General features: G+C 46.6%; 1 protein-coding gene across 1 annotated transcript; it reads right to left on the bottom strand.

Annotated features, from left to right (window-relative positions):
- Positions 1 to 15,498: 15,498 nt before the first annotated feature.
- On the bottom strand, positions 15,499 to 16,110 carry LOC136524108 (uncharacterized). Its single transcript, XM_066517576.1, has one exon. The coding sequence runs from the start codon at positions 16,108 to 16,110 to the stop codon at positions 15,499 to 15,501; it is 612 nt and encodes a 203-aa protein (XP_066373673.1).
- Between the last annotated feature and the right edge of the window lie 1,927 nt (positions 16,111 to 18,037).

Genomic DNA, 18,037 nt, shown 5'->3' with positions numbered 1-18,037 from the left:
AGTCCTAGTATCTACATAGAAGTGAATTGTGTCGTCAGGTCAAGGGAAGTTATCTGAACACAAATGTTCGGCTATTTGCATGGCTCATGCATCTCTCAAGGGTGGTTTAGCTAGGTCAGGCCTTCCGATTTGTATTCTTGGTATAAGCCTAGACTTTCTAGTATCATGGATAGTAACTTGTAACTTCCTCTTGCTCTTAATGAAATACGTATTTATGGATTGTAAGCTATAACTTTATCTTGCTACTCATGAAGGAAAAATACATGGCCAGCTAGGAAAAATACATGTAGCAGGTTCATACTCTGGACAGCAAAAAATAAAATAAAAAAGCCAGAAGATGCATGTACCTTAAGAATATAGTCAGGGACCACATTGGCCTCGTGGCCTCCCACTGCAGACGCCTGATAATGTCAATCAATCGCATAGGGTTATCCTAGGCCTTGGATTGAGAGTGAATAGAAATAGAAATTAAATCAAATCTTAGGACCTGTTTGGATCTCATAAATTAAAACCGATATCAAGAAACTACTTCCTATTTTATTATTGGATTATTTTTTAATTTCTCTCAATTCCTAAAGACATTTATAGACTTTTTTTGGGTCTACGTGATCTTTTTATCGAGAACATGCTTAGCACGTGTTTTATGGGTCTGCGTGATCTTGCCTTCCGAATTTTTTACTATTTTGCCATTTTTTTCGAAAGTTTCTCACAAATAGACCCCTGGCGGAAAGAATTTCGGAAATGGACCCTTGGCTCGACGCCAGAGTGACTGGCGCCGAGCTCGGCGCCACGGTCACTGGCACCAAGGTCCTGGGCACGGGGAAATGGCCTGCCAGGGGGCTCGGCGCCAGAGTGACTGGCGCCGAGCTCGGCGCCGTAGATCTCGGCGCCAGTCACTCTAGCGTCGAGCCACCTGCATTTAACCCAACCCACCCTTCTTCCCCGAGCGTTATTCCTCTTCTTTCTCCTCCCTCTCGGGTTTTTCTCTCCCCACTTCATCCTACCTCACGAATTGACATATTGGACCTTGAAAACCTTGATTTGATCCATAGATCTTCGAGAGCAAGGTATACTCGCTCACCTCCTTGTTTTTTTCGTATCGATTCGGTATATATTAGTCAGATTTTTGAACCTAAGAATCGTCATCACTTAGGGTTTCATTGTATCCCTCAATATATGTATTATACAACCGTAGGTTGATTTCAAGGCGTGGGAAAAGCTAGCAAACCAAGCCGCATGTAGTTATGTTATGGGTTCATTGTTGTGGATGAAATGAGAAACCCTAGGTTTAGGGTTTAATGTTAACTGCTTTCGGTTCTTAGAACGAAATTGGTTGTATTGTATTTATGGTTCTCATTGATATTTATTTGTGATGTTTTGATTTATGTTTGTTAAATTACATCCATTTTGTTAGATGCAAGAAATGTTTCGGGAGTAGTTTTGGCGAAAACGGGGTCGACCTCGAGAATTATACCCCGACGCGTGTAGCAAAGATGCCCCCGTCCCTCCTGACCTTCCTGTCCCTAACTGTGACTGTGGTTTGCCAGCCCATGTTTTTCAATCGAAACATCCGGACACAGCCGCACGTTGCTTCTACACATGTAGTTGGTTTAATGTAAGAAATTGTTTGTACTATCCTTTTTCTTTATTTGTTTAAGTATGGTACTAATATTTTATTGGAATCTCGTTGTGTAGGACCATGAGAGGTGCTTTTTCTTTCAGTGGATCGATGGTGCAGACAAGTTTGATCCTAGGTACCTCTTTTTCGACAATTGGTTTAGAGGGAGACATCCACGTGAGCACTTCAAGCGGTGGGTTCCACCCCCCTAACCCTCTGGCAATAACGGCTAAGAAGAAGCACCTAGCCGCAGTTAGATGACTCGAGGAACCTCCTCTGTGCGATTGCGGAGATCAAGCTGTGATAAACCATGAGAATACGTTGGAGTTTGTGTGTCCAAACAAGCATAAAGTAAGTGCAAAGTGTATGTGTTAAAATCTTGAGCTATATGTGTTCATCTACTAATGTCTCATTATTTAGGTGTATTCAATGGCGAAGTGTCGTTTCAAGGAGTGGTTGTATGGTCCTAAGAACCAATGGCCGAAAGAACCACGGAGGGTTAAGGAAAAGAAGAAAGAACGGGTAATCTACAAAGCACCTCCTGTCATGTGCGAATGTGGTGTAAAATCCAACTATAGCCTAGTCCCTTTGGAGCTTGGAATAGGCCATTATTGCGGCCATATGATTGAGTATGATGAGGTTCATTATTTTTCTGGTAAACATGAAATCGTATTTTGTTTGTTTTGCTAAGACATATGATATAATATTTCTTTTGAACAGAGCACTAGGAAATGCAGTTGGGAATGTTATGATGGTCAAGCTAAGTTCTTGGATGAACTGAAGAAGAGGCAACTAATTGCACGGAAGAGGGGATATGGACCTGACTACGTCAACCTATTTGTTAAACATCACAAAGAAAAGATGCGTGAGTTTGCTAGACAGCGCGGTATTTGTAACCCGATCGATGTTGGGCTAAACAAATGGGGATTGGAGAGGCAAATGATGTTAGAGGAGGAGAGGGCAAGGAATGAGACAAGGGAGGAGACAAGAGTACAGATGCAGGTCTTGAACGAGCATGTTGCTACATTATGTGCCAGTGAGTGCTTGAAAACCTTTTTTTCGTTGCCTAGTTTTAAATGTAATATAATCGCGTTGCTAACTGATTGTATTTTATACATGAAGGGATTGGTTGCAGCGGGGAACATGCTGCAGAGGTGGCTCGTGCAAGGTATGAGGAGAAGAAGTTAGATGGCCATAGATCATGAGCTGGTCGCACCGTTCAATCACCGATTGTGTTGTGTGATGACAGAGACGAGGATGAGGACGACACTGGCAGACTGAGTGAGCTCATTGCTCTAGCAGAGGCGGGCATACAGGCGCAGGAGGCTGAGGACGACACTGGCAGACTGATCGAGCTCATCGCTCTAGTAGAGGCGGGCATTCAGGCATAGGAGGCTGACGATGACACTGGCAGACTGAGCGAGCTCATCGCTCTAGAAGAGGTGGGCTTACAGACAGAGAAGGATGACGACGCGTTCTTCACTCAGGCCGCAGCGGCCGCAGATGAAGTGGAGGCCGCTTACTACAAGCGATAGGTAGGTCAGAGCAACGCAGTTGAGCCTAGCCACAGCAATAGGGTTATAGTAGAGGACTGATACTCGAATGATGAGTTGCTTACTCAGTACGTTTCAGATTGAGGATTTGAAAGTGCTTTTGCCCCTATGTCTACTGTTGGCACATAGTTGTAGTATTAATATGTTGTGTAATGTGGCATAGTATCGAACTTTTCATTATGTGGTTGTTTTCATTATCAATGGTCTTAATATTCTGCTTAATGATATGGACGTATTTAAATTTGAAAACGTGCTGCAAAAACACTTAACGACGTACGGCATTATAGAAATCAACACACGAACCACATTAAATGGCATGTGACTACATGTACCGAACCTGGGTATAGAGTTTTCTTTGACTAAACCTAACATGCCTTAGGTAATTAAACCATGCCTTAGGTAATTAAACCTAACATGCCTTAGGTAATTAAACCTGGGTACATGTGAAAAAGATAAAGTCATCCTAGTAGTGTGTCCACATAGCAAATTGTGTTGCACCTTCTCCATAGTAGCCTCCCGTTGTTGTTGGTGGTGGTGGCAGGGGTGACGGGGGAGGCCCCTTCTTCTCGTGGTTAGGGCAGGTGCAATATGGATCATTGTAGAGTGCCTCCTATGAATCGGCACCATTGTTGTTGTCATCCTGTTCGTCGTCCTTGTAACCGCTGCTAACTTCCCTTTCTAGATTGAAGATACGGTCTTATAGGTAGTAGATGTACTCCGCATATGGATAAATAGGTCAAGGATCAACCCACCTACTGAACCCATAGTTTTCTTTAGTCAAGGAAGACTACAATAAGTATGTCGTGTAAGTGATATACAAGACAAACATATTGAAGAAACAAATAGTAATAGCAATTACCCATGCTCGCGGGCATTTGAAGAAACGACAACCTCCATCTATTCCCTCGGTGAACATCTGCACTAGGCAGTCCTCACCATGCATGCATTTTGGCCACTCTTCTTTCCTTTCATCGTATCCTCTCAGTGGTGCCTCTTTGGTGAAATCACTTTTGCTCTCAACTGGGAACCTCTCATAAAGAGCTTCCTCAAAGAAATTAGGACCAAGAGGACCCTCCCACCCCTAGGTAGTTTCCTTCCCCTTTCCTCTTCCTCTAGACGACCCTCCAGACATTGGTACTGCAATGAAAGCAAATGCTAAGGAGTGTTCTTCTTCCTTCTTGTTTGTGTGAATGAGAGGGAGTGAGTGGTTATTTATAGGTTGTGAGGAGGAGTGGAGGCCTGTCAATGTGCCATATTAGCGATCTGTGTGCCTCTTCACCTCAGCCCTTGGATCAAACAGTAATAAGATGGATGGTGGAGATAGAGTGGAGTTGTGCTTCCTTGCATGTTGTCCGTGTATCTGAAAAGTCTATATCGGTGATGTGATAATTCGATGCTGTCCGTGTATCTGAAAAGTCTATGTTTATTGTCTGAAAAGCATAGATTCGTTCACTGTTGCTTGGTAATCCTAGATTCTTCTACACAGCGTATGTACAAATATTCCTGGATTATACACGTAATAAATTTATAGTTAATCTGTGTACTACATTTGTGCCTTTGTACAAGTGTAGTATGATTAAAGGTTCACGCAAAAAATTCGCAAGATATGGTCTTGTATTAGGAGCATCCACAGCTACAAACAGAGACATCAATATATATTCCAAACATTTAATCATCCAACGAGCATAATGCAACCACAACGAATATCACAACCAACATAATATGTCATGCAAAGTGCAAATAGTCCACAATGTCCATACAATCCCGAATAGTTACAGAAATGTAAATACAAAATTCACAATAGTTCATATTAACACCTACCACATCCCTCACTGTCTCCTACTCTGCCCCCTACCCTTGTGACCCAGAGTGCTGGTGCCTAGAGTGTAGGGGTCACGCGGATGGCGTCACCTAGTGCCTAGAGGCGGTGTAGGATGAGTCGATGGAGCGTCATGGAGCTGAGAGGGCCCAAGCTCATCGTGCCTCTTGTCCATGTCATCGTCATCATCGTCCTCCTCATCCTCGTCCCCATCCCCTATAGCTGCTTGACTAGAGGAACCCAAGGCTCCTCTTCCTGCGGAAGGATCGTACACGTCATGCGTCGTGTTTGTCCTGCAACCACAACAACCAACAGCACGACGTAGAAGACGTGACAGCCTCTGTTGTACAAAACTATGTTAACTGAAAGAATATAATGTATTAATGATTTGTTTGAAAGAATATTTTAAATCTTACGTCTAGGAAGCTTAGTATGTAGTCGTCATTGACTCTCGGCCGAACGCGCTCGATCTCTTCAACTGAGCTTCTCAGTGTATTGCCCTGCAACAAAGTTTTCAATAATAAGACTTCTGAACATATAGCATTTAGTTTTGTTTTCTTTTGTACAAGAATGTAACTTATTATAAGGGTTATATGGCACGAAGGTTGCAATAACTACAACAGATAACTCCTAATGTCGGTCCAAGAACGCCTAATGTATTGTTATGTAACTCAACGTAACAAAATAAGGCGATTGGCTTACCACTCTGTCCAAGATCGGTCCTGCCTCCACTTGCCTTCCTGCACGAGTGGACTGGTCGTACGTCATGTCTTCATCGTCGAAGAACTCGATGTCGGCGTAGTCAGTTTCAGTCCACTGTAGCCTGAGCCTGCACCATGTCGAACGCTGGTACCAAGCTTGGTACCGCCTGAACTCACGGTTCGTGTGTGGCTCGTTGTTGTCGTCCATGTTGTCGTGCATCTCCTCCCATTCCTCAATGTAGAACTGGTGGTGCCTCTCCTAGTCAAAAATCTTCTTGTTTCTTTGACGATCCAACCTGCACGTATGTCATCGTTACATTAATCCATGTACGCGGCACCATATTATAAGAAATGGACCATCATCATGAGACATTTGAAATATCAAAACACTTACTTGTATAAGTCAACGCCAGTCGAGAACAGAGGCATAGGCCAAAGTTGTCTCACTCCAAATTGGTGTGCAACCCTATCTGGCAGGTGGTACTCAATAGCATAGAAGCAGATTAGAGGGCACCTCATCCTATAGAAGTAGTCATCGGCCCCATAGACATTGCTCAACTGAAAAGGAAGTGCGTCCTCTCCACCATACAACTCCCACTCCACCTACAACATGTCCAAATAAGATGTTAGATGGTATACTAATCATTTTCAAAGCAGCATGGAAAATAAAATTTGCTTACACTAGACGCCGTCAGTGAATCTAGTTCGTTCGTGTACTCAATGTATGCCCGGTCTATCCTCGTGTGCAGAACCCTGACCTAGTCCCAAAGGTACACCCACGTTGGCTGGCGACTTGGAGGCTGACCTTGGAACCACTCACGACAAGCTAGAACCTCTAGACTGATGAGTACAGGCCCGATCTTCCGAGAGGTAGCCGGTAAGTTCGATTTGTGGAGATCTCGACGTTGGCGATCCGGCTTCAAATCAGACACGATTCGAACCCTGCAACCGTTACACCACTGCTCCGTTGGTTATCAACCAAGCACAACTTGATTGACCTCGCCAAGAAGGCTTTTCCTGCAAGCGAATCGAAGAGCACAAGCAAGAAGGTAAAACACGCAATCTGAAATTGCAAATATGAATGACGCGAATATCAATAGAGGGTTCAAGAACTCGGTTCCAAAGGACTAATCGACACAGTGGAGGAGATCAAGAACGGGGGCCCTGGATCACTGCAAAAGGATTTGTCACCACAGTTACAATGAACGATTCAGTTTCTCGATGGAAAACTAAACTCTAAACAAAACCCAATTGTGTAGCAGCGGCGGCGGCTGTGTTTATAGTCTAAGACTCGACCTAGGGTTGGGGACGGCCAGGGGTTGGGCGCCCACAACTTGGGCTTAAGGCCCGACACGATACATGGCCAAGTTGGCCCAAATAGGTGACGTAGCACCTTGCCGTGGTCACACAGAATGATCCACGGACCTTCTGGAGCTGAGACCAGATCCAAAACGACGGCGTCGTCGTCCCCTTTCCAACGCATCCAAGAACGGCCCGTTTCGATGTCGTATGAGGAAGTTATGACCGAAACAGTGACGACGTGTCTGCTGAATCCGAGGACGACGTGGCAGCTGAGTTGGAAACGAATTGCAACTTGGGGAAGACCATGGCGTCGATGTGTCCAGCGTGGCGATGTCCTCATCATCCTCCCCTTCTTGAATTGGAGTCGTCCTCGACTCCATCTTGGCGATGTCCTCATTATCCCCTCCTTGTAGAATTGGAGTCATCCTCGACTCCATCCCATCATCAGCGAACTCCTGCAAAAGGTTAGTGACAGCAGGCAATGCACCAGACATAAAAGGTTGACAAAACATAGTATAACATGGTGCATCAGGATTATCACATAACTCAGCAGTAGCAGGAGTTGTAGCAAGAAAAGCACCTCCTTTTAACTTAATCCCATTATTTTTAGCAATGTCTGTTGGAGGTTTATTTTTTATCTCATTAGCATGTTTAATAATATCCGTAGGAGACAAAGGTAGCAATGTAATTTTCTTGTCCTTATGTATGATAGTGTATGTATTAGTTCTACCATGGTGTAAAGCATCATTATCAAATTCCCATGGGCGACCTAACAAAATAGAACAAGCTTGCATAGGGACAACATCAAAATCAGCAGTATCATGATAAGAGCCTGTGAAAAAGCTAATGCGTGCTGATTTAGATACCTTAGTCTTAGCACTATTATTGAACCATTGAAGTTTATATGGATACGAATGTTGTCGTGTGGTCAAGCCAAGCTTGTCAACCAAATCTGAACTCACCAAGTTGTTGCAACTCCCGCTATCAATGATAGTGAGAACACGACAACCCTGCACAATGAGATACATGTGGAACAAATTGTGGCGTTGGATCTTCATCTCTTCTTCATGTACCACATGTGTACTCAACACACGCTGCACAAGAAGGCTAGGGTAGTCCGCGGCAGCAGCCACGGAGTCAATGGTGATGGCCTCCTTGTCTTGATCGCCCTCGATGGGATCTGCATCAATGTTAGCAGCAAGGGCTAAATCATCTTCAACATCACTAGCACTTACATATCCATCCTCGGTAGCAATGAAAGCGCGACGACTGGGGCATTCCTTCATGACATGTCCCATGCCTTTGCATCGGTGGCAAATGATTTTAGAGCTGGACGAGGAGGAGCTAGTAGAAGCACCCGGAGTGCCACCTTTCTTCAGCTGTGGAAACTGCACATTAGACAATTTACTTACCCCGGAAGAAAATGGAGGTGTAGATGGCTGTGGTGCAACAGGAAGCTTGGGCGGCTCCGGCTCGGAACGCTGCTGAAAATTCCTCCCATTGTTAGACCTGAAAGGCTGGTGTTGTTTGCGTCCCTGTACTTCTCGTTCGGCCTTAATAGCAAGATGATACAATTGGGAAAAATTGCGCCATTCTTTGTAATCAAGTATGTTCTGTATATCATGGTTTAAACCACCAAAAAATCTAGCACTAGCATCATCATCATCTTCATTTATACCACAACGTGCTAAACCAATAAGCAATTGTTGATAGTATGCTTCTACTCCTTTATCACCTTGTTTTAAAGTTTGTAGTTTCAAACGTAAATCACGTTGGTAATAAGGAGGAACAAAACGAGATTTCATACGTTGCTTTAAAACATTCCAAGTTTGAGGCACAGCAGCAGCATTATTAGCATTGCAAAGATCACTCCACCAGAACAAAGCAAAATTAGTAAACTCACTAGTAGCAAGTCTAACTCTATGCTCAGGAGGAACATTATGAGAATCAAATTTTTGTTGAACAGCAAGCTCCCAATCTAAATATGCCTCTGGATCAACATTACCAGCAAAAGGAGGTAGACTAAATTTAATTTTAGCAAAAGGATCATTATTACCATGATTATTACCTCCCATGCCGCGACGATTGAAGTTGAGGCGGCGACGGGCACCACCGTCAGCATACGCATCTTCATCACCAAAAGCATCCGCATCTTCATCATCAGCACGATAAGGCGGAGGGCGTTGCTCAAGCTGTTCAATGCGGGTGACCAGATTATTCACGTTGCGCGTCAGCTCGGTCATAAGATTGCGTTGTTCAGTCATGAACGTTGCAAGCTCGCCCTTGGACACGCACTCATTGAAGTCCGTCGGAGTTCCTGCCATGGTTAGAAGATAGAAAAAGACAACACCAAAGTATTATCCCTATCAACTAAAAGGAAACAAGTGGTGGTGATGGTGGTGAAAGTGGAATGCAAAATCACAAGCGGCTTACCACCGTCTTGCCTGTATTCTTACCAACGCCAAACAGGAGCAAAACCAAAGTGGCGAAGCAATCTGTTGTTGAGCGTGGGTAACAGTTGCAAGATGAACCTGTGCTGACAGAAGAATATGTGGAGCTATGGGTAGGCACACAATATGACAACAAGGATTAGCAATTAACGAGTGGAGAGTAGCGATTGTTCAATCTGGATCCAAAGTACAAATCACAGGTGCTGGCTAAGACGTGTCGAGACGTAGCGCAACAAGGTGAAAACAAAGGACGATCGAAAGAACTCACGGAACAAGCAAATAGCCCGGATTTCGCCTTTTTCCTGAATTTTTCCAAAAGGCACTAGTAGGAATCAAATTTTTTTTTTACTATTTTTTTTATACTTTTCTCTGAACAAGGATCACAAAAGATGCAACCACAAAAATTGGCACCTACAACTGAGGTGGGATGTGGTCTACAGAAATTCAGCACGTTCTCTGAAAAGCGTGCAAAAACCTTGACAATTTTTTTTCTTTATTTTCCCGAATTTTTTTGGCAATTTTGACGAAACCAAACAGGGCAAAGCCCAGTTTGGGTCGGGTCCAAATGGTGTCAAGAAGCTGCACAAAAAATTTCAGATTTTTCTGATAAACGAGCGAAAAGTTATGCCTGTTTTACCGAAGGTATCTCAAGGTATGTTTTCCGTGAGGCACAACACGGCGGCGGCAGTTAGGGCAAAACGTCCCTAAACTCTAACACCGATCACAGTAGTAGGTATTCGCCTGATGATGTAAGGAGGGCTGCGATGCAGGCAAAATAAGAGCGGCTGGCAACCTATCTAGGGTTTGCGCGGCGGCGAGAAGTTACACAAGGCGGCTAGCGGGGCAAGTCGAGTAATGTGGTGGCTTCGACTTGTTGTTTGGGAACGGTGGATGGGATAGCGGCGGAAAACAAAATCACAGCAACGGGCGATTGAACTACGACCACGAACACAATCCTAAACCAGCAACAAGACTCGACCACGGACACAAACTCAACAACACGAATCTGAAACGAAATTGCAAAGGCACAAAGGGCGATAGGACAGCGGAAATTGAAATATTTTTGGGCTTTTTGTGGACTCTAGGTAATGAACAAATATGAATCTAAGGCAAACGAGATTATACCTCGCGGTAAACCTGAAATATCTGATACCAATTGATGAGTACAGGCCCGATCTTCCGAGAGGTAGCCGGTAAGTTCGATTTGTGGAGATCTCGACGTTGGCGATCCGGCTTCAAATCAGACACGATTCGAACCCTGCAACCGTTACACCACTGCTCTGTTGGTTATCAACCAAGCACAACTTGATTGACCTCGCCAAGAAGGCTTTTCCTGCAAGCGAATCGAAGAGCACAAGCAAGAAGGTAAAACACGCAATCTGAAATTGCAAATATGAATGACGCGAATATCAATAGAGGGTTCAAGAACTCGGTTCCAAAGGACTAATCGACACAGTGGAGGAGATCAAGAACGGGGGCCCTGGATCACTGCAAAAGGATTTGTCACCACAGTTACAATGAACGATTCAGTTTCTCGATGGAAAACTAAACTCTAAACAAAACCCAATTGTGTAGCAGCGGCGGCGGCTGTGTTTATAGTCTAAGACTCGACCTAGGGTTGGGGACGGCCAGGGGTTGGGCGCCCACAACTTGGGCTTAAGGCCCGACACGATACATGGCCAAGTTGGCCCAAATAGGTGACGCAGCACCTTGCCGTGGTCACACAGAATGATCCACGGACCTTCTGGAGCTGAGACCAGATCCAAAACGACGGCGTCGTCGTCCCCTTTCCAACGCATCCAAGAACGGCCCGTTTCGATGTCGTATGAGGAAGTTATGACCGAAACAGTGACGACGTGTCTGCTGAATCCGAGGACGACGTGGCAGCTGAGTTGGAAACGAATTGCAACTTGGGGAAGACCATGGCGTCGATGTGTCCAGCGTGGCGATGTCCTCATCATAGACAACCAACTGAAAAACGAGCCCACATCCACAGCTGTAACAGGTACACGCATCCACCAAGTGATGGGTTCGTCGTAGACCGACGACACCCCTCGCACAGCTGCCAGTATAGAAAACATAAGACTATAGAGCCCCAGCTGTACTGACCCGCCTGGTCCCAGTCACTAAGGCAGTGGATCCACATCCAGGACGCATTGTCACCTATCGCGTCGGGACAGAGAATGCAAGCAAAAAGGTGTAGGATCCACGCCCGGCAGTAGTACCCAACCGTCTCCTCATTTGCCTCCTCGGAGCACTGTGCGAACTCTGTATGTAGCCATGAGATGGGAACTCTAGAAGTGCGAGCGCCTTGCTCACCAAGCTCACGCCCAAGGAAGACCTCCACTCGTGCTCTCCAACCCTCTGACCTGCACTGCCCGATGACTGGGTTCCCTTGAATCCTTAGGCCTAGCATCTTCTGACAGTCCTGAAGCGAGACTGTCATCTCCCCAAAAGGTAGGTGGAAGCTGTGAGTCTTTGGCCGCCACCTATATTTAAGACCAAGCAAGATTACTTGTCAAAAAGTCAATCGCATGAACAAATGGCCATGAATGGAGCCAATGATTCACTTTAATACCTATCTACCAACGCAGTTATCGCCGCTGAGTTGAACTTGGGCAACCCACGATGAACCTAAAAGGAGATGGCATCTAGGCCAGCTCTTTGCAGGAAAGGAGTGTACCTATCATCGTACCAAATGTCCAAGAACCCACTATGGGTCCTAGAACAAAGGTGCGGAAGGTCCTGTATCGAATAAAACATAGTCACATGTTACTTCATGAACACATGTATGAATAAAACTTATAGATTATTACCTGCCCCAGCGCAACGAGACGTCCTCGGTGGGTCTCCTCGTACGTCGGGTCCAGCAGGTGGAATTGCTCCATCCTACAAAAAAAATGAATGAATTAGAATTGCAATGTACAATGAAACATGAACTTATAAATGTATAAGTAATTGACACAAATACAAGCATAAATTGAGACATGCATAATTAAATATATGAATAAGACAAATATAAAATAATACTATAAACCAATAGTCCTACCTCACTAATCTACCAACGGCAACTTCATGAGTTGTGGCCAAGTCTACCGCACTTGCCGCACTCATACTGCTCGGGATCAGTAACAAATGGAGTTCCTCTCCCACGCCTAGTTCTTCCGGGTATCTGATCCATAACCATCCTATGCCTCGTCATCTGCCTTGATCCACGCTTGTTCCAACGGTAAGCTGGATCTGCAATGTACTTCGGCCCATCATATGGAGGCCACTCTCCAGGGTCTTGGAAAGGCACGAAGCGGGGGCTCCATGTGTTCACAAGCGTGTTGACACTGAACTCGTGAGGTATCCTCCTCTCGATATTATAGTTGCAATGCCTAGCTGCTGCCACCAAATGAGAACATACAAAGTGGTATTGCCTTGGTTTACCACAAGTGCACTTGAAATCTTGGAGGACAACCACATGTATCCTCGACTCTCGGACCTCGCCGTCGGACGTTGTACCGCCCCTATGCTTGACCTGATAAGTCCCTATGGCGTGGTCAAAGCATGCAACCTCATGTGTGCTAGCCCTTTCTCTTGCCTTCTCTAGGTGTGCCTTTGGTTTCGGAGCCCATATCTCTCCATCACTCCTCAACTGTAATGCATGGGCGTGTCTATCGTTGAACCAGGCAATAAGCTTATAGAAGGTGAATTGAACAATTGCATTCACGGGCATACCATGCATCCCTAATAGCAACTTATTGAATGACTCTACCATGTTGCTGCACTGAAACTCGTACCTCTAGCCACCGGCGTCATGAGCTCTCGTCCATTTCTCCAAATCCCTCATCAAACCTGAGAGCCATTGTCTACCTTCTGCATTTGATGCGGTTCTGACCTGCTCCAACTTTTCCCTAAAGTACTTGTCCTCAAGCTGTCGAGCAGCCTCCTGGAATAGATCAAAGTTTTTCTTGACACCATCCTTCCATAGTAGATTCTCGGCAAGGTGTCGAGTACACCAACGATGGTGCAAAGGTGCATACCCCTCTAACTGCTCTCGCACGGCATTAAGTATGCCCTGATGCCTATCAGATATGACGCCAACCTCCCTGCTAGGCCCAACCACGTGTATCCGGACTAGCCTCAAGAACCATCCCCAACTGTCATTGTTCTCCTTCCCAACCAAAGCAAATGCCAAAGGAACCAACTTGTTGTTCGCGTCACATGATATGGCTATAAGAAGTGTGCCCTGGTATTTGCCAATCAAAAACGTACCATCAATGGAGAAGATGGGAAGACAGTGCCTAAAGGCCTCGACACACTGAGGGAAGCAACAGAAGGCACGGAAAAATATCTGCCTCCCATCCTTCCATGCATTAGGTTTTGGGATGTACTCATAATGCATGCCTGGATTCACCGCTTTGATTGCATTGAAAAGAACTGGCAGCTGCTCATACCCATCCTCCCAGTCCCCATATATCATCTTCCATGCTCGCTGCTTAGCCCTCCATGCTTTACCATAAGTTATCACATATCCTCCATACAACGTCTCAACGGTCCTGATAATTGTTCTCACCTTCATGTTGGGTTCTCCCTGCAAAATTGTGTGGCCCAACAACTTTTGTGATCTTCCATTTTCTGGTCACCTGTTGCTTCCTTGCACAAACCCTCCATGGGCAGCGTTCCTTGTCACACACAACTATGTAACGGCGCTCCACATATGAATGCAATACCCTGTAAGGCCTCTTTTGTATCACTGCAAAAGCCTACAACCACCTCTTCAAAGCAGGGAGGTCATTGAACACCCTCCCCTCCCCAATTACCATGTTAGGACTGGCCTCAGGAGCTTCTAGGAGCTCATCATCACGTTCTTCTGCAAACACTAGATCCGAATGAGCAAGATCACTGAACTCATGAACTCTAAGATCACGGCGGTCGGGAAAGATACGCCTCATCATCTCAACATCACTCTCTATTAGCTCTCCAACAGGACGATCATCATCAGAATCAAGAGCCCTAGCCATCTCATATTTCTCCGAATCATTCATAATTTCAACACTATTGGAGCCATGAAATCCATCTCCAAAGTGCACTTGCACAGCAACATGGGGCACATCCATATTCTCAGGAATGTCTCCTGCAACGTCATTACAGAAATGAGGAAAGAATGAAAGAAATAGATGTAAGGAATGGGATAAGCTCCCCAAAACCATGCGGTTAAGACACTTACTCAGATGATTCTGTGTCAAAGGGATCTCATAAGGAGGATCTGCCATGAAAACATGAGTATGACAACCATCTCCAAATACCACATTGGGGGCAGATTGAGCATCATGAACTGTAGGCGCAATCTGCACATGCAGGTAAGGTTCCGGAACGGGAGGGTCGATGTGTGCCGGATGATCCATTGCTGGGGTAAACCCATGAGGGATTGGATCAACTAACACCCGACGCACAACCACGTCCAAACATTGCAGCTGGCTCTTCATAGCCGATCTCACATAGTTCTCCCACTGATCCGCACAACCAATTGAGATAATTCTTCTGAAGATGTTTGGAGAACAACCTAGGTGCAGTACACCATCAACTGCAATGCCATCATCTCCAAAGCAATGTAGCTCCTCCCGAGCCCTTGCAACTATCTCACTAAATGAAGGCCTATCATTGAATAGCACAGGCACGCTTTGCATGTCAAGAAACTCAACATATCCATAGCGATCGCTTTCAACCATGCCTCCATGATATATAGTCACTAGGTTGTCCATCTATTTCAAAAACGTAACGAAACACATGTCCTTTAGTCCAAATTAGACGATAGATATATTTATAGTGTACTCACTAAATAGCTAGATCATATGTAGTTAACTACAAATATAACTACATATCTAAGTAGCTATCTAACTATATCTATTTACAAATGTATCTATGTTTCTATCTATCTACATATATATCTCACTAAATCAACTAACTGAGTCATCACAGTAACTAGTAAATAATAAACACCAACTAAATGGGTACATTGCATATTCATAATTTTTACCTTTCCGAGTCGGCGGATGGCAGGCGTAGGTCAAGGCGAAGACGGGCCCGCGGTGGCGCGCAGCGGCCGCGGGGTGGCCGGCGCTCCACGCGGCGGGACCGGCTCGACGGGCGCGGGAGGCACGCCGGCGGTGGACAGCAGCAAGGCGGGGCGAGGCCGGCGGTGGAGGGGGGCAAGGCGGGGCGAGGCCGAGGCCGCCGGTGGAGACCAAGGTGAGGACGGCGGTGGAGGACATGGCGGCGCGGCGCTGCAGCCAACCACGGGCAACGGCGCGAGGGCACGGCGGCGCGGTGCGGGCTCGGGCGAGGGAGCAGCAGCGGCGGCGCGGCGTGGCGAGGGCGTGGGCTCGGCCGTTGAAGCAACAGAGACGACGCGGCGCGGGGAGGGCGCGGGCTCGGCCGTCATAGCAGCAGCGGTGGCGCGGCGCGGCGCGGGCGGGCACGGTGGCGCGGGCGCGGGCGTGGTGGACGGCGCGGACGCGGCGGTGGAGCGGCGATGGCGCGGGCAGGGAAGCCTAGGGCGAGAGGGAGAAGAAGAAAGGTGGAGCGGCGGCGGCGCAGATATTTCCGAGCTCCCTGGCAGGCCATTTCCCGTGCCCAGGACCTCGGCACCAGTCACTCTGGCGCCGAGCCAAGGGTCCATTTCCGGAATTCTTTTCACCAGGAGTCTATCTGTGAGAAACTTTCGAAAAAGGACCGAATAGTAAAAAATTCGGCCTTGCCTTCATGAATGCATCAATATCAGCATCAGGCTTAATATTAGCCACCTTCTCTCGCCTCGACAGCTCCATAAGCATATCTGGATTATTAACAAAATATAAGCATATCTCATCAGAGGCCCAAATTAAATCCTGCATATATATAGAATGCATGTCTATGCAAGAGGCACGAGTGAAGTATTATTACCAAAGCGGGAGCCAACACCCTCAGTGGCGGAGCCAGGAATTATCCTTAGGGGGGGGGCTGGCCGTCAGGAATTATACTTAGGGGGAGCCGGCCAAAAGAGCCAACATGTAAAAACTAAGTGTAACTCAACTCGTTAGGTTCCTTGTGATGACTATCAGAATTAATTCACTGACTTGAACGGGTGCTTGCAATTTCTTATATGTATTCTAGGATCTAAGACGTTATTTTTTCAGTGGTAAGTGATATGCCCGTTAACAGCAAGACGTATAGGATGACTTTGTAAATCTTGAGCACCGACTCGGTCTTTTTTATTGCGATAATTTTATTATCTAGTTGTGTTTTGTATGATTATATTATCTAGAAGATATTAATAGGTATATATGACAAGAATTTTATATAATCTCTCTCTTAATATAAATAAAAAATATTAAGTCATACTACTATTTTTTTTGTTGTGAAATATTGGGGTGGGGGGTGGTGGGTGGGGGGGGGGGGGGGGGGGGGGGGGGCGGCCATGGCCCCTGCCAGCCCCCCCTGGCTCCGCCAGTGAACACCCTGGTAGCGTGCCGAGAAGGCGAGCGTCTCCCTCACTGTTATCTCTGCGATATGGAGGTCGTGTTGGCTGATGTACACGCAGCCGTCCTCTGAGGCACAAATTCCTCCATGCCATGCTCGTTGTAGGACACTCTGCCAGAAACCTTGAGGTCTTTGTCGAGCCTTCCGGCCAGTGCCAGCAGCAAGGTGGTCTTGCCTGATCCGGGTGGGCCTAACAGCAAAGTCATCCTATATACCATGCCCATGCATTTTTTTTGGGAAATTAATTAACACACGACAGAGCTATTAGTAACGGAAAAAATTAAGTAAAGAATAATCCTTGCCAAGAACTAGATAGATAGAACACAGAAATATCTGGCTATTAATTAATTAATTGTTGTGTAAGTGTAAAAAAATTGTAATTAATTAAAAAGAGAAACCGATGAATCTTCTGCTGTATGATGATGCCACTCACGTCGTGGAGGATGGGCAACGCCCGCTTTCTGCTGCGCAGTAGGTGCAGCGCAGTGGCTGCTTCCTCCAGCGTGTTGGTGATGGAGTTGAGGACGGTGGGTATGCCGCTGCTGCCGACGCGCACCTCCGCCTCCACGTTCAGGTGCTCGAAACGCACCTCGATCGTCGGCATGTCGATCCCAAACCTACAACACAAACAACTCACAATCCATCATCTACAGCAACAACAACTCAACAGCCAAGGACGGAAAAGGAATGAACGTCGTCGTACCTGTCCAGGCGCTCTCTAAGCTTCACAAGGAAGCGCTCGTGGTCCTCGTCGGCGACGCGCACCAGCCGCTCCAGCAGCGCGCGCCGCTCGCCGGGGCCCAGGCTGAGCACGTCCACGTCGACGAGCCCCTGCCCCGTCCCCGCGTCGTCTCCAGCAGGGAGCGGCGGGAAAATGATGGCACGGCGTACGCGGTCGCGTGTCGGCAGTTTTTCTAACGTGGCCCAGCGCAGTGCCTCCTCGTCGTCGTCCATCTCTCTTCTCGACGAGCGCGAGAAGATGTCGTTTCCGCCGCTCCGCCACACGGAGCCGCCACTGTCCCGCCGCATGCTAGACACTTTCCGGATCTACCCGGACGGGTCCATCGCCGGCCGGATGTATGAGTATG

Source organism: Miscanthus floridulus, chromosome 18 (assembly GCF_019320115.1).
Source record: "Miscanthus floridulus cultivar M001 chromosome 18, ASM1932011v1, whole genome shotgun sequence".
Classification (NCBI taxonomy): domain Eukaryota; kingdom Viridiplantae; phylum Streptophyta; class Magnoliopsida; order Poales; family Poaceae; genus Miscanthus; species Miscanthus floridulus.
The sequence above is the reverse complement of the archived record's forward strand: the minus strand, read 5'-3'. Positions and strand labels throughout refer to the sequence as shown.